This window comes from Fusarium redolens (assembly GCF_020744475.1).
Source record: "Fusarium redolens strain MPI-CAGE-AT-0023 chromosome Unknown BKA55scaffold_4, whole genome shotgun sequence".
Taxonomy (NCBI): domain Eukaryota; kingdom Fungi; phylum Ascomycota; class Sordariomycetes; order Hypocreales; family Nectriaceae; genus Fusarium; species Fusarium redolens.
Window position 1 is genome coordinate 2,210,793 of NW_025763667.1, and position 25,116 is coordinate 2,235,908.

The 25,116-nt window shown below is 49.7% G+C and overlaps 7 protein-coding genes across 7 annotated transcripts; 4 read left to right on the plus strand and 3 right to left on the minus strand.

Moving 5' to 3' along the window:
- Positions 1-1,358: 1,358 nt before the first annotated feature.
- BKA55DRAFT_504177 (uncharacterized protein) lies at positions 1,359-3,285 on the minus strand (the record flags this gene model as incomplete). Its single annotated transcript, XM_046187071.1, has 3 exons — positions 1,359-2,230; positions 2,279-2,732; positions 2,785-3,285. The coding sequence occupies 3 exons, from the start codon at positions 3,283-3,285 to the stop codon at positions 1,359-1,361; spliced, it is 1,827 nt and encodes a 608-aa protein (XP_046053273.1).
- A 727-nt stretch (positions 3,286-4,012) lies between these two features.
- Positions 4,013-4,921, plus strand: BKA55DRAFT_503917 (protein BCP1; the record flags this gene model as incomplete). The annotated part of the gene is made up of 1 exon (XM_046187053.1): positions 4,013-4,921. One exon carries the CDS (start codon positions 4,013-4,015, stop codon positions 4,919-4,921), a length of 909 nt encoding a protein of 302 aa, XP_046053274.1.
- A 12-nt stretch (positions 4,922-4,933) lies between these two features.
- BKA55DRAFT_591539 (chorismate mutase) lies at positions 4,934-5,879 on the minus strand (the record flags this gene model as incomplete). Its single annotated transcript, XM_046195264.1, has 3 exons — positions 4,934-5,602; positions 5,699-5,759; positions 5,827-5,879. 3 exons carry the CDS (start codon positions 5,877-5,879, stop codon positions 4,934-4,936), a joined length of 783 nt encoding a protein of 260 aa, XP_046053275.1.
- An 840-nt stretch (positions 5,880-6,719) lies between these two features.
- BKA55DRAFT_504252 (uncharacterized protein) lies at positions 6,720-10,767 on the plus strand (the record flags this gene model as incomplete). The annotated part of the gene is made up of 5 exons (XM_046187074.1): positions 6,720-6,785; positions 6,870-7,470; positions 7,518-8,527; positions 8,581-8,791; positions 9,284-10,767. 5 exons carry the CDS (start codon positions 6,720-6,722, stop codon positions 10,765-10,767), a joined length of 3,372 nt encoding a protein of 1,123 aa, XP_046053276.1.
- A 205-nt stretch (positions 10,768-10,972) lies between these two features.
- BKA55DRAFT_503597 (uncharacterized protein) lies at positions 10,973-12,517 on the minus strand (the record flags this gene model as incomplete). The annotated part of the gene is made up of 1 exon (XM_046187023.1): positions 10,973-12,517. One exon carries the CDS (start codon positions 12,515-12,517, stop codon positions 10,973-10,975), a length of 1,545 nt encoding a protein of 514 aa, XP_046053277.1.
- Positions 12,518-14,459: 1,942 nt separating this feature from the next.
- On the plus strand, positions 14,460-18,578 carry BKA55DRAFT_503858 (uncharacterized protein; the record flags this gene model as incomplete). The annotated part of the gene is made up of 3 exons (XM_046187048.1): positions 14,460-14,719; positions 15,238-17,825; positions 17,878-18,578. The coding sequence occupies 3 exons, from the start codon at positions 14,460-14,462 to the stop codon at positions 18,576-18,578; spliced, it is 3,549 nt and encodes a 1,182-aa protein (XP_046053278.1).
- A 1,529-nt stretch (positions 18,579-20,107) lies between these two features.
- Positions 20,108-23,972, plus strand: BKA55DRAFT_285262 (uncharacterized protein). Its single transcript, XM_046185524.1, has 3 exons — positions 20,108-20,684; positions 20,748-22,836; positions 22,892-23,972. Exons 1-3 carry the CDS (start codon positions 20,497-20,499, stop codon positions 23,612-23,614), a joined length of 3,000 nt encoding a protein of 999 aa, XP_046053279.1. The 5' UTR covers positions 20,108-20,496; the 3' UTR covers positions 23,615-23,972.
- Positions 23,973-25,116: the final 1,144 nt, after the last annotated feature.

Here is a 25,116-nt window from a genome sequence, read left to right on the forward strand (position 1 = left end):
CGATCTCACATTTTAGTCAACATTAGAGAGTAGGTACGTCGTCCTTCAGACCATATAATATGAAGGCTGCTCTGTTGGTCTCGTAAGAGAGCATATGGCCACAGCCCAAGGCATGACTGGACAAACAACTCGCTCCCACACAGTTCAAAGCATGAGAATCACCAAGTTGGATGTAACGTGAAACATGCTATGCGTAGGGAGGCAATCGCAATCTCTTCAGACCGCCTCTTCCTTGAGCACGACATAGTACATGCTTGCTTGGCCTCACTCAACCAGGCATCGTCTCGTTACAAGAGCAGACAGAGAGCAGAATACAAATATTGGGCCCACGTAAACTCTATTTTAAGAGAATACAAATAATACAAGACACATGTTAGCTCCCTCTACATACTCAGGAAGAAGGTTATGGGGATAGCCAACCAGCTGCACATGTGTCTCCAGGCAGTATTTGATAGGATGTCGGTCTCAAACCTCCGCTTGAGGCCTTCATTTAGAAACAGCCCTATGGATGCTGTCCGGCAACCATTGGAACCTGGAAAGCTGGCTGGTTTTAATTCGGGCATTGCTGACAGTCTTGTTCATGCAAGATTGACGGGATATGCTATTCAACTGAGGTTAAGAGCTTACGCCATTGCTCCCAAAGCTTTCGAGGTGACACAGCATATGTGTACAGCAGGTTTCGCCATAACCATCATAGAAATGCAATCTACCACCTCCAAAGTCTCAGACAGATGTTCTGTACGACCGTTACATGGCGTGAAGTGTTATTCTGCAGCTTGGCCTCGGTCAAGATTAGAGTCGGGGTCCTCCAGACCGGATTTCAGCATAAGACAAGGTATGTCCAATGAACTCAAATTATCTTATCTATTGGAAGACTTTCTCAACATGAGTACCAAGGCTCATGCGAACGATGAAGCATACTCCTCAGACCTCATTTGTGATTATGAATAACGCTATGATGATTCTTTGTCACGGCTTTCACTTGGTACACCGGTCATCACGTCGCATCTTCCACATTTGGGAGCTGGGAGATGTGCAGTCTTCCTTGTAACCCACCAACTCTATACACCGCCATCCCTTCAAGATCGAACGATGGTGATAAATGACAATGAGATTCCAGCAGCGCAATGACATTATCAAAAGTCTGGTGTTGCTGTTACATGGCATCTCCATACACACCACGGCGTTTGATATAAATTTATGAGGCCTTAGACGAATAGAAGACCACGGACGCAACGATAAAGAAAATCGGTTTTACATATGACACCAGGCTCAGAGCAATGCTATCAAAAAGAGGAGGGAATCTGATGCAAGCCCCTTATTCATCATCCACATAGTGCACTTGTTGCTGTTGCAGCTTAGAAGGTGCTGGCCGCCAGTCGGCTCGCAGCATTTCTAGCATCCACACGATCCTCATCATCCTCTTCGTTGACACCCTTAAGGCCGGCACGGCCGCCCGTCTGTCGCCCTTGGGCTGTCTCGGTGCTCTCTTCGCTCTCGCCCTCCTCTGACACCTTGCTGATGAGACTGCCTGACACGCTGCGACCCGTGGCATCTGAACGGCGAGGAACGCCACTCCAAGAGTCACCCTTGGGACCTTGACTGGCGGCGAGACTCGATCGACGCACGGTTGGATGCGACTCACGACCCAATCGGCTCAATCCGCCTGAGGCGTCAATTGATCGAATATCCGGTCGGACCGTCTCCAGCAGGGCCAGAGTCCGCCTCTCAGCTTCAATCTCTCTGAGCACATATTCCCTAATGCTCAGACGGAGATCAGCAGAGGTTCTCGAGAACCACTTGCGACGCTCCTGGACCAGGTTTTGGGTGACACGGTTGGTCTTGTTGTACAAGTAGGTCTCGTGCTGGCGAGCGTCGTCCAATGCTGTGATGGCCTCGTCCACCTTTTCACGGCGAACACTCGAACTGGCCTTGAGGCGATCAGCCGCATTGAGCTTGCTACGGGTAGCTTCCTGAGCTTGTAGGAATTCGCGAATCAGAATCTGACGGTTGGTAAGGGACTCCTTGACAATGAAAGCGTCTTGTGAGTGATATTGGAATGGGTCGCCAATAGTTGTGGCCTCTGCTGTCGCTTGGGCAGCATGGTAGTCGCCGACGGTCTGGACGACTTTACCTAGCTTTCGATAGGCGTTTGCCAAGCCAGGATGGGGTTCCTGAACATGCATACTTGTGAGTTTAGCACCGTAATCGGCTTCGGAAAGGCCGAGTCCTAAATACGTTTAATATGCTGGACTTGTGCGGTCTGTCGGAAGCTTACCTCTCCTGGCCTTGACCAGCTTATCGACCTTGTGGCCGGCATCCATGCTACCAAGATAAAAGAGCTTGACGGTTGGACGTGCATCCGCAAGCTCAGGGGTATCATCAGGGGGGGGAGCGAACTGCTTCAAAATCTTTCTGCGGACGCCTGTCGCTGGCTGCTTCTTCTTCACCATAGGGCTATAACCAAAGTCACTCTCCACAAAGAGCACCATCTCGTCGTCCCGCATTAGGATTTCATTACCACAAACGTAGTTCAACCATCGCTGCATGAGGGCCTTGACCCGAATCTCGTCCTCGTCTGTCCCAGCTCCAGCGGAGGTCAGAGGCGGCGGGACCGCGGGAACAAGGACCTCTGGGTTCGCAGATATCAGATGATCGGCAAGTTTAACAAACTCGGAGTGTAAACGGCGAACATCTCGGAATTGAGTTGTTCGAAAGCGGGGAATGTTTGTCTGTGACACGTCAGTCCATCATGAGGGGGCAAAAAGACCTTAGAAAGCATACGTGAACATCGAATCGGAGGATGGGATCCTTCTTGCCGGTGCGTTCAAGTCCCGTAATCTTGGCTTGGAGTCGATACTGAGGCCCGGCCGGTTTTTGGGGGGGCGGTTCCTGTCCAGACTGTGAAACCGGTGCACCACCCTGGTTGTGTTGCTGGCTATGCGCTTGAGCTTGTCCTTCCTCCCCAGCTGACGGTTCAGCGGCTGTGGATTGCGACTGTGCCTCTGAAGTATTCAGTGTACCCGAAGCCTCAGTATCGTCTTCAGTGCCGGAGGCTGTAGTCGCAGTCCCTGGACGCTGGAATTCTTCAGACTGAGATGTAGACTGGTCCTGAGACAGGCCATTCGAGGATTGTGGGTTGTAGCGAAAGGGAGGAGCAGCATCAGCTGAGGCGGGATTGAAGGCAGCAATGTTGTTTCGCGATGGAGACGACACAGGGGAGTTGCCCCATGGTGAATCCCCAGCGGGATCCTCCACGTCGTGGATCGTGGAGCTGTAGTCCATCGCGAGTGAAATATCAAGGATATAATTTGGCGATTGTGTCGGTTGGGCGATTGTTGATGGGAGAGAGAAGCTGGAGGAATGACGTTGCGTTGGTTCTGCGCGCGCTTGACCTAGGTCCAGTCGGTGGTCGGCAGGGACGGACGGGGGTAGCGAGCAAGATGGAGGTGGAGTGCGGGTACCAAGTTGGGCCAGAGGAGCTGCTCGGATTCAAGGTGATGGGCAGAGGACTAATAGCCCTCCAGGAGTAATTCATACTCTTCTCTTACTACAAATTTGTTGAGACTCGTTGTCTTCAGCGAGTTCCTCCTTGCTGAAAGTTCTATTCTTTCAGAGATCGGCCCAGGTATAACCCACTGTAATTACTATTCTTGCGCTCCATCGCTTGAGGCATAGGTTTCTCCTCTCGTAGGTTGCAGCCATTCCCGTCTAGGTAGGCTGGCGAGCTTACCTCTAGGCCCATGACACCTAACAGGGGGCATTGCTTCATTGAGCTTCCGCTACCGCCTGGTCACTCTTATCTTATCGGCGCCCCAAAATGTTGTTAGTGAGGGGCTTGGAAAATGTTTTGGCTCGACATCACTGGTGAATGAATTTGTGATTTGCTACTGGAGGAAACTTTGTCAACTTATACTTTTTTTTGCGCCAGCAACCCAAGCGACCTTCTCAATCTTCTAAAATTCGTTCTAACAGAACATCTTCCAAACCGACACCCATATAATATTTAATAATGGGTAAGAAGCGAGCGCGCGAAGAGGGCAAGGATGTCCCGCCGGCTGATGTGGACAAGATGGACGAGGACGGTTCTGATGACGAGGTTGGCAAAATGCTTTCAAGTTGTATGCGCATCCTACTGACTACACCAAAGGACTTCGATATGGTTGATGTCGATTTTGAGTGGTTCAACTTTGACCCTGAGGTCGACTTCCACGGCACAAAGACCCTCTTGCGACAACTATTCGATGTTGATGCGAATCTCTTCAACATGTCTGCCCTCGCCGATCTCGTTCTTTCACAACCCACCATTGGTTCCACCATCAAGGTTGATGGTAAGGCCACTGATGCCTACGCTATGCTCACTATTCTCAATACGGCTGTACACCGGGAAAAGGAGCCCATGAACAATATCATCAAATACCTGATCGAGAAGTCGCAGAGTAGCTCGTCCCTGGCACCCATCGCCGACGTCCTTAGCAGTGGAAAGCACGTGGGACTTGTGTTCTCCGAACGCCTCATAAACATGCCTTCCGAGCTGGCCCCACCACTATATTCAATGCTTATCGACGAGGTTGAGGCTGCTGTGGAGGACAAGGAACCCTACGATTTCTCTCACTACTTGATATTGTCCAAGACATACCAGGAACTCGAGTCTAAGTTGGATGTCGAGAATCAGAAGCGCAAAAAGGCAAAGGAGGAGGCCGGCATTTATTATTTCCACATGGAGGACGAGGTGCTACAAAAACATGCAGTGGCGCACGGCAACTTCAATTACACAAAAGAGGACGAGTCGGCGGCAGACAGTAAACGGGCATTCCAAGAAATGGGCGTCAAGGCGCATGGGCACATGATTCTTATCGAGGCGAACAAGTTCCCAGGGGCGGTCAAGGCTGTTAATGAATATCTCAGTGCGGCGCAATAGATGAGATGAAGCTCAGGCGCTTGGTTCTAGCCTTTGCATCAAGTATTCCACCTCGACTTCCTTGGTCAATGGGATAACAAAGTCCTTGTACATTGAAACAACAGCGTCGACATCGATTTTTGCCGCTCCCTCGGTTCCGTCGGGGATAGAGGGATCCTTGCCGTATGTCAGAGCCTTGAGTCGTAGTCGCTCAAGGACCTTTTTCTCCACTGCTGCATTGGTGATGGATTCAGCGATGCCCTCCCGATCTTCAGCCTTGATAAGCCGAATATATTTTTCCTCGTCCGAGCGGAACTTGGACTCAGCGACAAACTTGCCGAAGTGAATGCGCCGTGACAGAGCTTGTAAACAAGCAATATCGCAAGTTGCGGTTGAGCCGTAGTTCTCTTGAGACTCGCCCCGCTCCTCGCGTCCGAAATCGGGGCACACTGCGGGGAGAAACTTTTCGGTATAGAATTTCTTGATCTTGTCGTTCACATTGACGTTGTTCTCATGCAGGATCTTGGGGTAGTTGAGAGGCTTGAGTATTGGGTTTTGCAGTGCATCGGGGAAGAAAGGATATTCGTCAGGCGACTCGAAACGTCGGATAAGGGATTGTAGCTTCTCCTGCTCGCGAAAATACCAGTCGAGGAAGCTCAGGTTCGCTTCAGGTAATTCCACAGCTCCAGGGACGTAAATCGTCTAGAATGAAGACATCGTTAATCATCGTTATTATGCAATCTGGGGTTTTTTCGGCTGGACCGGGGTTTGCATGAGGCGTTCTTATATCCCACTTACACCATTCAATGCGAATTGCACCCTTTCTATCAGATGAAAGGTGATTGTATCCTCAAGACGGCTACCAATGTCAGTCCGGGTGCTCAATGGAAAAACAAACGGTATGGGAAGTCGGGAGCAGCTCGTACATAAGTTGGAATCGGATTCGAGCCAGATCCAGTGCGTGTGCGGCATCGGCCATGTTGATAACGGTATCCATACTGGTCCTGATACAAAAGGAATTGAACACCGAGGAGATGCGCTTTTGAGGTGTGTATCGACCTGAATGATCAAAAGATCCAGATCTGATAGAAGACAGGAATTGGGTTCGATGTAAGTAGAAGTGGGATTATATATCAGTGTAATGAGTCGTACAAAGTCAATATTTGAAGTACCGAAGGGCTAATTACCTAGAGGTAGTACCTAGGTAGGTTAGTTGGTAGCAGAAAGCGGGCATGGAAAGGCTGAAGCTCTGTACTAAAAGATTGCAGCCCATGACATGGTCGGCAGCCCAAAGGGAGGAGGGCATGAGCGGAACTAGAGCCGGCATTTCCCTTCCCTTCCTCCCACTTCCTGCGGCACAATAAAATTGAGCATGGAGGGGTAAGCTCGGGGAAGAGGTCGAGCTCAGCCTTGAACGTCACCAGGGGAGCATTAAAATACCTTACAGGGCACAGCTTCACCTGTGCGCCACTATCCTCACAGCCCCCAGCGATCATTCCAGCAGTTCCAGCGCTGTGGCAGAGGTGTCGCATGAGCCAATTACAGAGGGATGCCATCCATCCAATTCTGCTACTGCCCACATTAGCGTCTCGGATCAGAAGCCTCCCAAGCCCAAATCCAAGCCTGTTCGGGTCTTTTTTGCCCTCCACCTCAATAACCAAGGTTATCCCGGCGCGCGTCATGATAAACTCCTCGTGAGCTACCAAATCTTTTGATTCTTCCTTGTCCGAAGCCTCAGCGTCAATCTTCCACCTCAATCCAATCGCTCCAAGGCCCTCCGATTCTCTTTCGCTTCTGCACCTCCGCCAGGAGCTAGGCCATGGCGAACCAAGAGACTCACTATGGCTTCGACGAAGGCGGAGATGACGACCAGTCTATTGTGTCGGTGTGTAGATACCTACTCGAGCTCCATTGTCTCTTGTCATGCGGACCGCACATAGCTAACCTCAATGCTTTGTTTCTTGGGTAGACGCGCGGACTCGAGGCTTTCAGTAGAAAGGTTACAACTACAGCTACTCATTTGATCGGTCCCAATGCCGAAGCCACGGCTCATCACTACCAAACCGCAATGGCCGAGGTTCACAAACAAATGAAGCGGCCGACTGTCCAGCGAAGCATGTTCGCGATGGCCAGGACAACCCCAACCGACCTCATGCGCTCCAGACTCTCAACGCACGAAATCCAGCATCGCGCTTTGACATACCTTCCCGATGAACTGCTTGCCAATATTCCTGAGCATGATAATCCTTACTCGCTGTTTCAGGGTTTCCAGGCCAGCTTCCCCGAGCTGACTGACGAGGGCAAGAAGTTCCAGCGACGGGTTACCCGCGGTCGCAAGATGCTGGAAGATTCAGATGGGACGCCAGGAAGCCCCAAAAAATTAACTCAGTTAAAAAAAGAAAAGGCTGCCATGATGCATGAGTTTGGGCTGTTGGGTACTCGCAAGAGCATGGCAAGCTACGAGATTCGAGAAATCGATAACAAAATCGCCAATCTCCACGGCATGCGAAGAATTATCCTGGACAGGCTCGCTGGTTTGGAACAGGATGAAGCCATGTTGGAGCATGACAGTATGTGATGTGCCAAATACGTGACAAGACTCCACTGACTTGACAAGTTTCCGAGATGGAGATCCGAGTTGATGAGGCGCAGGCGCTGGTTGATGAGGCTGAGGAAATCGCACGAAACACACGAACCCAGGATGAGCAAGATCTTGTTGGCGATGCCGATGATCACGATCAAGAGTTTATGTCCCAGTCTGTTTATGAAAAGATTCCCATCTCAGAAGCAGGTAGTACGCCCCGGAAAACGAAAAAGGTTCATCGTAAAAAGTCAATGCCCATTCTGCACGAGCATTTCGAGCCTGGCACAGCCATTCGCGAGCTCCGAGCACACAAGGACACGATTACAGCTATTGATTTTGACGCTCCCTTTGGCACTATGGTTACTGCTGCGCTGGATGACACAGTTCGAGTTTGGGATCTCAACGCTGGCAGATGCATGGGTTATTTGGAAGGGCACACTGCTTCGGTACGCGCCTTACAGGTTGAGGATAACATTCTTGCAACGGGCTCTGTGGATGCGACTATCCGACTCTGGGATCTCAGTAAGGCGCACTACGACCCTCACGGCGGCTTGGGAAAAGACGACGATGAGGATGCTATTGCTTTTGGAACGGATAACCACCTTGAACCCCCACCTGGTAGCATGGCTGATTGCCCTCTGTACACATTGGAATCACATGTCGACGAGATCACAGCCCTTCACTTTCGAGGCGATGTTATGGTTTCCGGTTCTGCAGATAAGACGATTCGCCATTGGGATCTTGAAAAGGGCCGTTGCGTGCAAACACTAGACGTTATGTGGGCGGCGGCAGCGAGTATGACAACTACAGACAGCGGATGGCGACCCACTGGGCGGTCTCAAAGCAGTTCAGCCGACTTCGTGGGTGCGTTGCAGGTCTTTGAGACTGCACTTGCTTGTGGTACCGCAGACGGCATGGTGCGTCTTTGGGATCTTCGAAGCGGCCAGGTCCATCGCAGTCTTGTTGGTCACACAGGTGCAGTTACGTGTCTCCAATTCGACGACGTGCATCTGGTGACGGGAAGCGTAGATAGAAGCATCAGAGTATGTTGCCCTCTTGTATCCTCTAAGTACATTTTTGCTAACCAAAACCACAGATTTGGGACCTGAGAACAGGGTCTATTTACGACGCATATGCATACGACAATCCAATCACAGACATGATGTTTGACGCCCGAAGAATCGTCAGCGCTGCGGGTGAGGACGTTGTCAAGGTGTACGATAAGGTAGAGGGACGACAATGGGAATGCGGCGCCGGCATCACGGCCGCTGAAGAGGGCAAGACTCCAGCCATCGTGGAGCGTGTACGTGTAAGAGATGGATATCTTGTTGAAGGCAGACGAGACGGTGTCGTGGGAGTATGGACAAGCTAAGACATACGTGTGTAATCTGTACAAAAAATATAATGAAATCCACTCATGACGATTTGAATCATGAGCAACGCTTCAGTCGTTCAATCTGTAGGCTTATAAACTGAGTCGGGGCAAAGTTGGCTGGAAGGGTTCGCTATACAAAAATATACGCTGCACTCGATGTTATATATCGAATTACGCGATCAAGATGCTCTAGATCATATTGACGAACATTGTGGGTGAAGACTACCTTAATGTATCTTATTGGATGCTTAGTACTGCCAACTTCAAGGTTAAGCGGCGATGTCTCAATCCGTGCTTTTGCACTGTTATTGATCACAACGCTTTAGTTCTGGCAGATAACAAGCAACTTGAAACAACGTTTCCTTTCGATTAGGCTGATTGCAATCTCATAATTAATGACATCTTTCCTGGAACATGGCGTCAGCGGCATATGAGCAAATTCTCGTCAGGTATTTCGAGACAACTCGCGCGCTCGTCGAGGCACCAGACACTGAGCCGAGAACGACAGATGCACGCTGTATAGGCACCGAAGGGTTCAAAAGGGTTTCTGAAGAAGTTGTAGAGAACTTGACAGATCACGCTGCGCATACGGATCCCACAGCAGATGCCATGGTTCGACTTCTTGCAAGACAGGCTCGTACGTTGATCACAATCCACAATGACTTGGCCTCGAACAAGGGTACCATCAACATCAATCAGGATCTGCTCAAAAGAAGAATAGCAGATCTGATCTCTATCTCGTCATCCAAGTTTTACGCCTACCGTTATGACCTCCTCCCTGTCATATGGCGTCAGATATATACTGACGCTTGCATCCTTGACTCTTTCAGCCTCATTGTACCACCTCTCATAATTGATAGCATTCTCCCAGACAAGCTTCTAGATCTTGTCGTTGAGAAGCTTGACAGAGCACTCATCACGGCTGGTGGTGGCGGACGACAAGAATGGCTTGAGGAGACATTACGGATACTTGAAGTAGCGTGGACGGCGAACGGAGAGCACGAGAGGCCAATAAAGCGTCAGAGACATGACACTTCGACGCAATACTTTTCGAACTACCAGCCTCATGGACATCCGAAGCTCTCACCTATCAGGGAATGTCCCCGACACTCCGGCTGGACAATACCGCAGTTTGAAGACTATATGAACTGCGATAACGGAGAGCCTCGACCTGTCGTCTTTACAGATTTGATTACAGACTGGCCTGCTCTCGCAGATCGCCCCTGGAAGGATCCCGGGTATCTCCTCTCTAAAACCTTTGGAGGGAGACGTCTGGTACCGGTTGAAATCGGTAGGAGTTATGTCGATGAGGGTTGGGGACAAGAACTAATCCAGTTCCGCGAATTTCTTGCTCGTTATGTTACAGGAGAAACAGAGGGCATTGGCTATCTCGCCCAGCATAACCTCTTCCAGCAGATTCCTTCGCTTCGTAACGACATATCCATCCCGGACTTCTGCTGGGTCGACGTCCCACCTCATCCAACAACTCCGTCTCTAAATCAGCCACCCGTTGACATGCCCCAGCTCAACGCCTGGTTCGGTCCAGCGCGCACTATCACGCCTCTCCACACCGATGGCTACCATAACCTGCTCTGCCAGGTCGTTGGAACAAAATACATCCGTCTGTATCCCCCCCGTGCAACATATGCGATGCGGCCGCGAGCATCTGAGCATGGTGTTGATATGAGCAATACGAGTGGATTGGATGTGGGTGTTCTCGAAGAATGGGATGAGAAGCCCAAAGATATGAATGAAGAAGATGCCCAGAAGATGAGGGAAGAACTCGAAGGAATCGAGTATTGGGAGTGTATCCTTGAACCAGGAGACACACTGGTTATTCCTATCGGATGGTGGCATTATGTGAGGAGTCTAAGCGTGAGCTTCAGTGTGAGCTTCTGGTGGAATTAATAGGCCTTGGGCGATAACCCTAGTAGATCCACGGGTGAATTTCAGAAACATCTGCAGGAGGCTGATACACACATTTAAACGACTGTAGTGATAAAACCGCAGTGGAGGTCGCTGACATGTTCATTCCATTGCCTACGGACAAGACTCTGCTGATCCAAACTCCTGTAGATTTTGCAGAATATCAAAAAGACCTGTGATCCCTTTGTTACCCAGCTGTGGATGCATCATCCACGCTCTCGCCCGTTCCTTGAGCCTCTCTCCGAGCTTTCGCCCCAGCCTTCAATGTCTCCCACTTCTCACGATACTTATCCAAAACCTTTTGCATCTTCCGGTTGTCCTTTTCCAGTCGTTCCATCTGTTTGACGGCTGCGGTGAGCTGTTCCTCCAACTCTTGGTTCTTGCGTCGTAAGGATTCATCTGCAACTTTGCTGGTATGTGGTGAAGCAGTGGGCGATCCAGGGCGCATGAGACGGTAACTTTCGGCAAGAGCCATTGCGGAATTCTGAGCACTGGCTTCAAAGGCGTGGAGCCGCTTGGTAAGTTTATCTAACGTGTCCTTGAGAGATTTGTTTTCAGTGTATAGCTCTTCGATGATGTTGTTGAAGTCCTTGTCAGTACGGGCACGGCCAATACGACGTTTGGCTCCGGGCGACAGCGGGGGTGCTTCTCGAGCATCCACAAAGTCGTCGTCATCTTCATCAGGAACATCGAGGAGATCACTGTGGGATGATGCCCCGAGTCTTCTCTTTTCCTTCTCGGCAAAGCTCAGGATATTTGCATAAGACATAGTGTGGCCAGTACTGGGCACAACGTAGAAAGAATCGTTAGCTCCGTGCCCTTCTCTAACAAGAGCCTGCATGGTTGCCTTGGAGTAGATCTTGCTAAGGTCTGGTTCTAAGACCTTGGACGGGGACGCCTTAAGGTGACTACGCTTGGGACTGGGAGACATTTCTGGGGAGTCAGGTGTTTCTGTAATGGTGGATTCCTCTTGTATCAGTGGCAGACCGGCAAATGCCAAGGGTGCTGAGATCTTGTTTATGAGACTTCCGAAGGTGTTGTAGAACCGAGTATATCCTCCGTCGTCACTGCTTGCCGCAGAGGAAGTTGTATCGGTGCGTGGGGACGATGAACCTTTACCATAACTATCGGATCGTGTGGTTGCAGCGACAGGTGGAACCCAGGTCGGTTTGCCAGGTTGATGATCGATGATAGTCTGCATCTTGGCCTTGGTTCCGCGAGGGTGCGAGGCTGCATCTAGATTTCCGGGAGCTTGGTCGTTGGAAACGCTGGGCGCGAGAGGTTGGCCTCTATACTTTGATCGGATGCCACGAGCGGTAGCCAAGTTACTGGCGATGGAAGAGGACATCTCCCGGGGAGCATATCTGCGTTGGGTAGGAGGAGACAGTTTCTTTGACGCCGTTGAGTCCTTCTTGTTTTCCTTTTTGTCGTCCGCATCTTGGGTGGGAGCATTCGTTTTGGTGGACGAATCCTTCTCGTTGAGATCGGCATCGCTGGCCTGGGAGGTAGGTTCGGTCGGTCGGTTTAAAATCTCGACGATCCTACGATGATGTTGTTCTAGGAGCTTCAGTGTTCGCAGAGCTTCGATGCTAGAGGTCGATCTCGCAGCGTTGGCGAACTCGCCAGCGGCCTGAGTGTGTTCGGTTATTGCGACGGTGCTATCGGACGAGTGGTGAGCGACACTCGCGGCGCGCACATGATCGTGTGCTTTTACAAGCGGAGATGAGTCCATTGTTCCATAAGTGGTGAAATTCGAGAGAGCTTGAGTTGTCCAGCGGATCTTGGTGTGCTGTTCAACTTTTTGAATTCGCTATTGGGTTGTAGGTTGGTTGTTATCGTAACGTGATGAGGTCAAATGTGGGGAGGCACAAGACCACTGATGATGGCGGTTGAGTGGCTCTGGGCCCAGATATTACCTACCTTACCTAGTCCCTATTTCAAGTTGGCGATGTACTTCACGAATGGGAAAGTGACAGTTAGACCTTGTGCAAATCAAGGTAGGTAGTTGATTGTTTATGTCATGTTGAAGATCTAGTAATACGAGAGTTTACTAACAAGTAGGCACCTACATTTGGGTCAAAGGACGAATGGAGTAAGATGGAAGTCTTGCTTTCCTCTTGACGCAATCAATCGCTCATACTAGCAGTTGCACATAGCCCATGCTATAATACAATTTAGCTTTTGGCGGGGTTAAGATTAATTACCTTACCTACTAAACGCCAGGTACGCAGAAAGTGATCGGGAATTTCATGACGACACTGACTCAAAAGTGGAGAATGGCTGCGGATCATGTAAGGTAAGGTATGTAATGTATTTCGATGAGTACCGTAACTTTCTTGCCTATTAAGGAGTTTTCTTCGTAAATATGCCTGATATATGAGATGCATGAGATGCATGGTCTTGGCCCTGTGCTGTTACCCTAAAGCATAGTACTAACAGTAAATTGTTTTTTTTTTGTATGTTATGGCTACAGGTTATCTCGGGACATACAATATCGTCTTTCGGACATATATTGTTAATTTGAGCTTTCTCTCTATGTTAGTTACACACTTACAGCCCTAATGGAAGGTTCGAACCAATGCATATACTCAGTATTCGATCATGAATCCAGTCCAGCTACTGTACGGGAGGATATGGGATACTTATGATTATTCATATTGAATAACCTTTTATTCCTTGATATATCTCCAATCTTAATCGAAGCCCTTCTGGCTTTGTGTCCTTGCTGCTTCTTTCCTTTCTTGTACACAAGAGTTAGATATTCATCAATAAATACCTAACTTAAACACTCTGTTCTTTTTATCATTCTCGTATAGGAGTCCTACTTCGTACCTACCTACCTTGGGTAGGTAGGGTTGTTACTGCGCCACGGAGTCTGGCCAGCTCATCCACCAACCTCAAACAAAACCCCATTGTTTAGCCAGAGGTTCAGCAGGGATCAAGTCTGACTGGTCCCACCAGCTAAGCATCCACAGACATCATCATTGGCGCCCCCACTCGTCCACCACACAGGGGTTTGTACGCGGGTTCATCGGTTAAGTTTAGAGCTTCCAGTTGGTTTCGGTGGTTGGCTGGTTCATTCGGACTCTAATATGCCTACACCAACCGAAATACCTACGGATTTGCGAGCTACTTCATCCCCTGAAGTAACCCTTTATTGATAAAAGCCACAGGCGTGGTTAAATGCAGTAGGCACCCACTGAGATACAGGTTGGAAATCACGCATGCGGTTGAAGTTGGATACCACCCAATTGAGGGAGGAATTACACAGAAACCAAATCGAACAAGACTTGACCCGACTTGGCGTGGTCCAGGACGTCGTAGTCTGGCCCGTCATATAACCACCATTTGGGCTAAAACAAACCAACGACGTCAACTCTCTTATCCTTGGCTCGATCGCCATTCAGCTTTCCACGACAAGACCTCAAGACCTCTCAATCTATATCCTTCGACTTTTATCGACTATTCTAAAAATATATAACCAAAGTTTGTCATACGAAAACCCTTGCGTTCTACAACCACGACCAGCGTTCCTCAAGACTGCCGCCACATCGAGCGCATCCACTCCAACGCCTCCAAGCACGTAACAACGAGCGATTCCGGCTTGATCCCTCACATCTTATTCGACCTTCGACCGCAGGAGGCTGCGGTACGCGGCGACTGCGACTGCAACGATGTCAACGACTTTGGACAACAGCAGCAATACTGGGCTGAACAAGCTGCTGCCAAAGTCAATATCCTCCAAGCGACTTCGAAGAAAACAAGACCGAGAACAGCCAGGGCTGTCCTATGACGATGCTAGCGTCTTTGCACATTCACAGTCAAGCCGGGAAACTTTGGAAAGCGATGGCACACGCTCTGGGCACATTGCAGGAGATGAGGATGAGGGAACAAGCCAGAGCCATCGCTCCTATGAGTCCGATGGGGACGAATCGTGAGTTTCATCAAACTTTCTTGTCTCGCTCTTTTTTGTTTTAGTTTCCCCTTCTGCTTTCCCCTACCGTCATCAACTGGATTCTTCGTGGCAATGATCGTCCGCCTCCTTGTTGGTTTTGCCAGTCCTGTTGCGTGGGAACAGCTGCGAGGCTGAGACCCCTCGGTCAGTATCTGCGACATCCATGCTTCAGTGGCACCAAAAGGAGAGACACAATATTCGACGTATTGCGCTAAGAGGATGGCAGATCAAAGCTCCACACGGCGCTATGATCGTCCATACTCGCGCTGACAAGCTTCAACTCCATTGTTTGGCATTACATACTTCCCAGTTACCTTGCTTACAATGTCGCTATCTTCCTGCTTTGTTTTGTTTCTGGTTATTCTCGTGCCAGCAGGCTTGGCACATCTGCCGTCTTCCCCGTGCCCACTTCCCTAGCAAACTCCACTTATCGGTGTTACCGTCTGTGCTCTCTACTGCATTTGATCAATCTAACTGGAGCCATCGTCACTCTTTAGATCCAACTCCCGACACCCGCCACCTTTCTCGACTCATCCTTCTCAAATAGGCCACTTAACGACAAACTCTTCTATTGTACAGGCGAAGTATCAACCAGAATCACAACCTTCGGTTTCAGACGTCGAATCCAATAGTAGTGCTTCAAAATCGTCAACGTTCCCAGCATCGCGAACAGATTCCATCGATTCAAAAGACCCCCGGATCGGCCGGAGTAAGACGGGCTTGCTCCCTCCCCAAAGTTCCGCTCGTCGCTCGCCATCACCCGCTGGTAGACTAAAGGGTATCTTCAAGCCCAAGAAGAGCTCTGGGAATAACCCAAGTCCAGAGCGTCGCCCAGCAAGCGAGCCCCAACCATCGACTGAGACTCGCGACGAACAACAGCCCACCATCTCGGTGGATCCTGAACCTAATCAAGAATTACCAGTTATCGAGCCACCAGCTGCAGCTAAAGTTGCTTCGCCCGAAAGACGAGCGAGGGTCCAGCCCAAGGTTGACACGAATATCCCTCCTCGAACTCCTCCAAGCGGTGACAAACCTGCCCCGGTTATAGTAAACACCCCACCTACACCTACCGAGTTCGCCAACAAATCCGGCCAGTCGTCTCCCGAAAGGAGGTCTTTCTGGGGTAGTCCAGGGAACAATTCGGGCACAAATGGCCGTCCTTCCTCTCAGAACATGAGTGCGAACAGGAGGAGTCGATCGAATTCACAAAACATCGGCCCCAGCAAACTCTCTAACATTGTATCCGCTCCCCTAACACCGACCCAAGAGAGTGGTGAACCGACGCCTACGGCGAATCAGAACCCTTCAGGCGGCTTCTTCTCGTCTATGATCTCAGCTGCCCAGAACGCTGCCAATTCTTTCAGTAATACCAGTTTGAATATTGGCGGAAACAAGTCTCGAAGCGTGACTCCCAACATACAGGAAACACCCGAACCCGACAATACCCAAGACAACACCGAACCCACTCCGGTTACGCAAATGGCGGACAAGAAGGAAAACAGAAAGTCCGCGGTGTCGACAATTGGTGCTGGTGAGCTTAGTCTCAGCCAGCTTGGACTTGCTGAAGCTCCCAGCCTTATCGCATCTCCAATCAACGCCAGGTTCCCGGACGTGTCTGACACGCGTGCTCGGTCTGAATCTGCCCCGGTCGATTCCCCAGTGAGTCCTGTGGAGTTTATCCCAGAGGAGTCTTCCAGTCGCCCACGTTCACTATATGAACCCGTGAGCCGTGAACGCACGCCTCCCCCTGCAGAGTTTACGAACAAGGAGAACGGTGTGCAAAGAACATCGAGTCTCCGAAGTGCTCTCAAACAGAGCCACAGGAAGCGTGGAAGCTCTGTCACGACTGGAACCACCATAGGAGCTGCGATTGCAGCTGCCAATAGTTCACTAGCACATCCCAATCTGAGCGCACCCAAGCTTACAGGATTCGCTATTGCCAGTAAGAAAAGAAATCGCGATTTTCACGATTTGTTTAAGAGTGTGCCAGATGATGACTACCTCATCGAAGACTACAGTTGTGCTTTGCAGAGAGAGATTCTCGCGCACGGCCGCCTTTATGTCTCAGAGGGTCATCTCTGCTTCAGCAGCAACATTTTTGGTTGGACAACAACACTCGTTATGAGCTTTGATGAAATAGTGTCTGTCGAGAAAAGAAGCACTGCACTACTCTTCAAGAACGGTCTGATGATTTCAACACTGCACGCCAAGCACATTTTTGCCAGTTTCACAAGCCGAGATGCTACATACGATCTGATCGTGAATATATGGAAACTTGGTCACCCTACACTCAAAAGCACGCTAAACGGTGTGAGACTTGAGGGCACCGGTGGCGACAAAACAGAAAAGGTTGATGCTGAGCCTCCCGCTGAGGATGAGACTCACGAGGGTTCAGAGACAGATGACGAGAGTGATGACGAAGAGGAGTACTACGATGAAGATGTCCACGAGGAGATGCACAATGCTAGCATAGCTGCCGAAACTAAACCCAACGGAGCAGATGCTGATGGTGAGAAGGCTGCCTCCAGGAAAGCGTCAGGAGCAGCGCTCCCAAGTGGACCGGCGTCTGAAGAGTCACCACCCGCTGCTGGAGGCTCCGCGGACTTCCCAGGCCCAGCTACTCATGCACCCACTGAATGCGGCGACACTGCATCACATTACGATAGAGTGGTTGGCGACGATATCATTCCGGCACCACTTGGCAAGGTGTACAATCTCATGTTTGGCCCAGCTTCAGTTGCATTCATGTCGAACTGGCTATCAGGAGAGCAGAAGTGCTTAGAGCTGCAAATGGAGGACAAGAAGGGCCTTACACTGGATAACAGAACCCGGACATTCTCATACATCAAACCACTCTACGCCTCGATTGGACCAAAACAGACTAAGACTATTACCTCGGAGACATTAGAGACTTTAGATCTCGAGAAGTCGGTCAACCTTACCTGCTCAACCCAGACACCAGACGTGCCGAGTGGAAATGTGTTTGCGGTCAAAACCAGGTACTGCCTCTCGTGGGCCGACAACAACGCCACTAGAGTGCAGATGAACTGTACAATTGAGTGGTCCGGCAAGAGTTGGCTGAAAGGTAACTGCAGTAACCATTTAGATCAATTAGAATCGATGCTAACATGGTTCAGGGCCTATCGAGAAAGGTGCAACTGATGGCCAGACTACATACGGAAAAGACCTGTTTGCAGCTATCAAGGCAGCAGTATCAACCAAACCAGGAGGAGCAACGCCGGTGGCCCCAGCACTTAAGGGAGGCAAGAGGAAAGGCAAGAAGGCTAAGCTTTCACAGTCAAATACTGGTGTTGTCGAGACCAACGTTGCGCCCAAGCGGCCTGCTCAGACGAGTTGGGGTGTTCTGGAGCCTGTACGAGGAATCCTGGAGCCAATTGGAGACATTGTCCAACCTCTTCTCACTGGAAATGTTATGTATGGACTTTTGGTAGGGTTGCTGGTTGCCACGTGGTTTGGGTTCGGCTTCACTCCTAGCAGAAATGCTTCCTACGGTCGCGAAATTGGGGGCGTCTATCGACCAGACAGGATTGCTGCTTATGAGGAGATGTGGCGAAGAGAGGACAGTGAGCTTTGGGATTGGTTGGAGGAACGTGTCGGGATGGACCGTCTGCAGAGTGACAATGTCGGGGCACGCAAGAGGGCAATGGAGCCAAAGACAGTTGAAGACAACTTGCGCGCAACTCGAATGGGTGAAAAAGAGGTGGAAGAAGCGATTCGAGTCACAGAGGAAAAACTACGAGTACTGAAGGGAGTTATGGAGAAGAAGAGCAAGCCTGGTAGATCGACTGGTGACGATGTTCGATCACAGGGACTATAGAAATTGTGTATATTTTAGTGATACATCATAGCCTGACGGGAGTAATCAGCGAGCTCCTTTGTTCTTTTGTCAACTACCTTTGTAACAACAAGTTAACCATTGAATATATTTGGTAGACGAGTCAAGCATCGTTTCCAAGTTAGGGTGGGGTGGTATTGTGTCGATGGTCGGTTACACAACTGGTGATGGGTGTCTACATTGCAAGGCCCGTGATGCTGATGAATGATCAGATTGGTCAGCCTTAAGCAAGCAGGCAAGCCAATGGCATTCTTGGCTCAGGACAAGGAATCTGAGCGTTCCTGCATGGCCCAGTTTGGATCTGGAGGGTGGTGGCTATGCTCAGATAGCTCGGTACTGGCACTGCACCTTAGAGACGGGTTGAGAAGTAGCTCCGAGCACCCAAAGGTAAACATCCATCGGTTTCGTGCAGGCCTCTGGGTTCCTTGAACTCGGGCATAGGAAGTTGCATGGATAGTCAATATAGCGTTGAGGATAAAAAGGTCGAGTAAAATATCGGATATCAATATCAGTACGACTGGATTACCTACCCTGCAGCTCAAGGTAAGTAGGAAACCGGGCTCTTGCTATAATATAAAGCCGGCAATCATCTTACAAATTATCTATGTTAGTACTCCGTACATTGTTTGTTGCAATCAGCTGATCCAGTCTAGCATATGGATGGTCTGATTCCGCGACGGGTTGAACACGAACGAAATATTTAGGACGTTTCGGTGTGACGCAACCACGCAGCGGAGACTTTGTATGTGACTAGAACAGCTTCCATGTCTCCTCTAGCTATATGTCTGGCGTGACAACGATGCTCAACTACTACTATTAGGTAGTTAGAACTTAACGTTTGACAGTATATTCTGAGACCAATATACCGACCTCACTTTCACAATAACGAGACCACAGTTTCCAAAGTCTCCCAGCATATAGAGAGTTATGCCTTATTAGGCCAGCCCAGCCCAGCTCAGCTCAGCTCAGCATCTTACGGGCATTCTCAGGAGCCGACTTGCAGTTGATGAGGGGCCAGAGCTGTGTCCGCCTTGTTGCCTACCCTGCTTCTTCCCAAGCCACTCGAACCAAACAACAGGGATGACGATGCAATTGTATTGGATGAGGGAAGCAAGTTTCATTGCCGGGGCACCCCCGCGTGTGGACGGGCGGGGGATGGTTTGTGCTGCAATTCCATTCTGAGTGAGCTGTGCGAGGCTGATTTTGCTTTAGTCTTTTAGTACCAACTATCCATCCCTCCTTGTCCCATCGGCTTCAAAGAGCCTTACCTGATGACGGAGGCTTATCCGCCTTCCTAGGCACTGCCCTGAATAAGATCTTTTCGCTACAAGGCAACTCTGTTCATCTTTCCAACGTCCGGTGCCTCTCTGTACTTGAGCAGCAACAGCAGATCCCCCATCCCCAGGCCCGGGTCCCACGGACGCATACTGACTACCTACATCGCTTGCGTTGAATGGATACAGCCCAACAACGTTGATCCACCTCCCTCCACTTCCACCGAGCCGCAAGCTTAAGCTCTAAGCTCCAAGTCCTAGTCCAGGCCTTGAGTCCTACACACTCTTGTCTTATTCGCCCTAGGACAGTATCCTCGCGAGTTGCCTCCCCAGCCGTTGAACTCATATTCCAGTGGTAATAAAACCAAAAGAGAAAAAAATCTATATCGACTATGGGTGGCGTATACGTCTGATTGTCTTTTTTATTTGGAGGAGGCTGATACTGTTGCAATCTCATCTATTTCTCTCAATATCGCTCCCGCCTCTTTCGCCATCCTTAGAGTGCTTGCTTGGTCTTACTTGGATCGACTTGTAATTGCAACAGCCCACAAAGTTCAACATTGCAACACAAACTTTGCTTACAGGGCCCGGGAGTCGAATAAAGAGCCTTTCCATTGACTCTCGAAATGGAGTCAAAAAAACGTTTGTCCCTGGATGGGACAAACTCTGGCTCGGGACCTTCAGCCCTACGCCGGCTCACTCGAAGCCCCAGTCATCGTATAAGTCTGCGGCGATCAAGCACTGAATCTACATCATCATCCTCCGTCTCCTCAATCGCGTCAGAAGACAATGAGGCATCACCGAAATCTTGTGTGTAAGAGACGATTTTTCCTTTCATTCATCTCGACAAGTCCTCCCCGACTCATTGGTGCAATAGGACCCGTGGTACGTCGAGCGACGACTGCGCTCTTCATCGGTTTATCGTCTGGACTGCAGTCAAACGAAATGAGTGCGACAGAATGACTCCCCAAGAGAAGCTGGAATGCCCTATGCTGCGCTGCCGCAAACGATTTGCCAACCACGAGCTCATGCTCCAGCATCTATACTCGTGCAGCTGGCTCTCCACGAGTGAGTATTGGTGTTACGAATGCGGAAAATCCGAACGGTTCAACGATTCCAAGTGCAAGCGATGCCTGGGTCACCCATCACGAAGAAAGAAGATACTGTCCATGGCAAAGAGCTTCTTCAACTCCCTCGGTCACAAACCCAAGAGCTCAGCCCTGGAGGATCTTGACCTCGACATTGACATGGGAGAATCTGAGGCGCCGCCCAGTTATGATCTAGCCGTGGCGCCAAGTGAGCTCGAGCTACCTACGAATGAGATCCATGAGATTGGCTCCAGCGGTATAGTTTTACAGCCCATATTGGAGAATGAGAACGAACATGAGAACGAGGCAGAGATAAGCCCGGCCCCCATGCTCACACCTTGCATCGCATCGCTGCCTACACAGACCCAGGCACAGACTCTGCCTACTCACCCCGCGGAGCTCGAATCAGATGCAACCCTCAGCGACCCCCTCGATTTCATGCTGCCGCCAGGCACTGTTGTCCCTGTCAACCTCATCGACCCCGGCTGCAACACAACTTCTGTACGGCCCACTCTTCAGCTTCATACAGCAGGTCTAGAAGAGTACCGCAGAGAACAAAAGAGACGCAGTAAGGGCCAAGTCGCACCTAGCACCTCGGTTCGCTCGACAGCCAGTACCAACTCGACGTCGAGCACAAATACGACGGACACTACTTTCAGCAGAGAAAGTTACAATATCTCCCCCATATCGTCGTTCTCTGATCAATGGGCAAGTGCACCAGTCTTCGACTCTGACTTCACCTCCCCTGAGAATGGCTTCCAAAGCCCAGGAGGCCTCCTCAGGACGAAGTCGTTCGCCATATCTCACAAGGCACCCGCAGCCAAGGGCTGGAACTCGTTCGAAAACGAGGCAGGCATGTCCTATGACTCCCAACCGACTGAACTCCCCACAGACATCCCCATGCTCGGTGCCTTGCCTGCCGCGGAACCTGATACTCTGAACCTCAACCAGCCCGTTTTCACATTGAATGACTCTTCCCTTTCCTCTACTTTCGACCTTGATGCCAACATTGCCCTCATCGACAATAATGTCACGATGCCACCGTCCCTCCACCTCATGCCACCGCTACCGAAGGCCGAGTCCTATCATAACCCTCGGTCTCTGATCGGCACGGCATGGAGTACTCTCCAGATGCATGTCGCTGACTCTCTGACCAAGCTTCATCATATCACCAAGAACCACCTTGTCATACAACTCAGAAGTCTTACGGCTCAAGTAATAGCTATAAAGGGATTCGAAACTCTTATGGATATCATCGAAGGTCGCCAGCCGACTGTTCCCATCAATGTCCTCTGCTTCGTTCACTTGGTTTACTGTTTCTCCCTTATTGTTCACGAGCAAGACGCTGCAAAAAGATCTTCGGATCTTTTTGTTCAAGCGATGTCCTACAGCACCTTGTTTTCACGGCAGGATCGCCAGCTGTATATACAGATTGTCGAAACTCTCTGGAAACCAGCTGCTATGAGCAATGCTGACCTCGTAAACCTGGTTCGGGCCAAAACATCTTCTTTGATGTCGCATTCGCCTGGCTCGAAGGGGAAAGGTATTGAGCCCACAAACATGATCTACGCCAGTGTCGACTCGCTAGCGTTTCTGGCAATGTATTTCTTAGACCAACTCGAAAATGCCGCCATCCATGTGACAGACGACGCGGAAGTTCTATCATCTGATCTCTTTATGGGTCACTGCAATAGCCTAGACAGGACTCATATGGATTCGACACAAAACATGGCAGCAAATCTTATGCTCAAGCACAACTTTCAACTATATACTCATTATCAAGCCTTTGCAGACAGTCTGAACAACATCGCTCATCGCGCCAATTCGGAGTTGATGCTACCACGGCGCTTAGAACTCGAGCTTATGGAGTGTGGAAAGGTGAGTCGAAAATAGTCACTTGGAGGCCGAGACTAGACTAAACAATCCAATGCAGATGTGCCTACCTCCAGACATTTACTTCGACGGATATATCCGCTTTGTTCGAGAACAGATGGATTCTATATATTGCACGGCTACTGAAGAGGGTACTTACCGGGCTCTCTATTACCGCCAATGCATTGAGCTTATCAAATCTGTTATTGGCGTCCAGTCACAACCGATAGCTGCGCACTCAGTTCAAAACAGCTCAGTAACGCAAGATGGTTTTGACGATATCGACGAATTCTTCAATGTGATGACGCCGAACAACTTCAATTTTAGCTCGGTTGGCCCATTTGATGCAGGGCAACCCTTGGACTTCTCATGCCTACCAAACACAATTGATCCTGGCACTTTGAACCCGTTACCACTTCCTACGCCCGCAGACACCAATTCGGTGCAGGCGACTTCAACGGCCGCCAATTCACCACCTTCTCCTGCTCCAGCAGCATCCTCCTCCTCCTCTTCAGCAGCAAAAATCAAGTCGGACAGTAGTTGCAAACTGTGTGGATATACACCTGAAGGTGATCCTCGATGGTTCAGCGGCAGTATGGCCAAGCACATGAAACTGCAGCACTCAACAAAACCTCCAACCATCTACCGCTGTCCATACCCTGGCTGCACAAGTCAGTACAAGAACAGACCAGACAACTTGCGCCAACACCAAATAGAGAAGGGTCATTTTTTAGAGGGACAAGACGTTGTAAAGCGATCGAGCAAGCGACGTAAGATTGAGTGATCTTGGATGCCAAGGTTGGCACAGGCAGTTGCTTCTTGCAGAGGGCCTTCAATGGGGACAATCACGGATGACCTATGCTGATGTGTTCGTTTTGCTTTCTCAACTTTCTTTACCATTGTTTATAGACAACATTTGCATGGCGTTTTGGTTGGACACCAGCACTGGAGTGCTTTATTTTGGAAACATACCATGACAGGCGTAATGCGTTCTCGTTATCAAACGCAGCCGATGTTAATATATGGTCATTACGGCGCATGCGTTGACGCAAACATTGCCGATACTACGGTGACGAATGTAAATACCCTGTAGTTACATATATCTTGTCTTTGAGTTATAAGCTCAAGTTAGTTCTATCCCACAGAGTAAGGAAATTAATCAATATACCCACCTATTTCATAAATTATCTTGCAGTAATACAAATCAGGCAACACTAATAAGGTACTTAGACAAGATGGTGACGCTATAACTGCATTGAGGTTCGACACGTCAATCTTTGGCCTGTTGGTCCCGTTTCTGAACAAGCCTCTGACTGAGAACGGAATGCTCGGCAAGGCTTCTTGTAGGACAGAGACTTAATGATTGGCTCAGTGAGAAGGCACTTGGAATCACGTGCTAAGCCCGCAAAGAAACGATAGAGACATGAAGGTTGATAGATGAAAGGTGCTGGGGAATTGGTGTCTGCTTGTAGGTTTATTAGATATATGAGACAGAACTGTTAGGGTGTTGTTATTGCAGTATAAAACTGCATAATATTAAATTGAAACAGAATCGGGATAAGAAGTGTTGAGTTTTCTGAATTAATAAAGAAACAGCTTAGGCTAGTAATAAAGTTGAAATGGCGGGAACTTATTTATTACTGACGTGGAAGTACTGCGCAAACTCTGTACTTAATTTTCAATTCCAAATATGAAACTGGACAATTAATAATTATCAAAGCTATCTAGTTTGTCTCTTGAGCCGCACAAAGAGATACCTAAGCAACCTACTAAGGTAAAACACTTCATGCAATTGCCGCGAGACTTCAAATGCCGAAATGATAGACACCATGTCTACTAGATTGAAATCTCGCAGTGCAATCATATGGCTTCCGATCCAGATTATCACCAAATTCACTTCCAGTTACAGGGGCTAGTTCGCTGACGCAGTGACGCCACGCCACGCCACGCCACGCCACGCCAGCCATAGAGATCCCCCACAGCTTGAAATAAGATCGACTGGCTGCCTGGCTGAAGTCCAGCGAAGAGAAGGAAGGGAGGATAACGCACACCTGCCCCAGCCTGCACTTGCCTACACCTGCCACTCCATTCATATCCTGTCATCAACCATACAGCTTCACCACTGTTATTTTCTATCTCTTAGTTTATGTTGTTTTACTCGGTCCTTCTAAGGTGCTCAGGCTCACACGAACCTTACCGCAAAGGCTCAAACAACGAGGCCAGACACAGACAGTGCAACACCGTAGGAAATCACACAGTGCCGCAGCGGTAGAAGAGGCGTGTTTG

Excerpts from the sequence above, each read along its gene's own strand:
- BKA55DRAFT_285262 (XM_046185524.1), top strand. The coding sequence starts at position 20,497 with ATGGAGTCAAAAAAACGTTTGTCCCTGGATGGGACAAACTCTGGCTCG. Across the intron at positions 20,685-20,747 it reads GCATCACCGAAATCTTGTGT|GACCCGTGGTACGTCGAGCG; the intron begins GTAAGAGACGAT and ends TTGGTGCAATAG. Across the intron at positions 22,837-22,891 it reads AGCTTATGGAGTGTGGAAAG|ATGTGCCTACCTCCAGACAT; the intron begins GTGAGTCGAAAA and ends AATCCAATGCAG.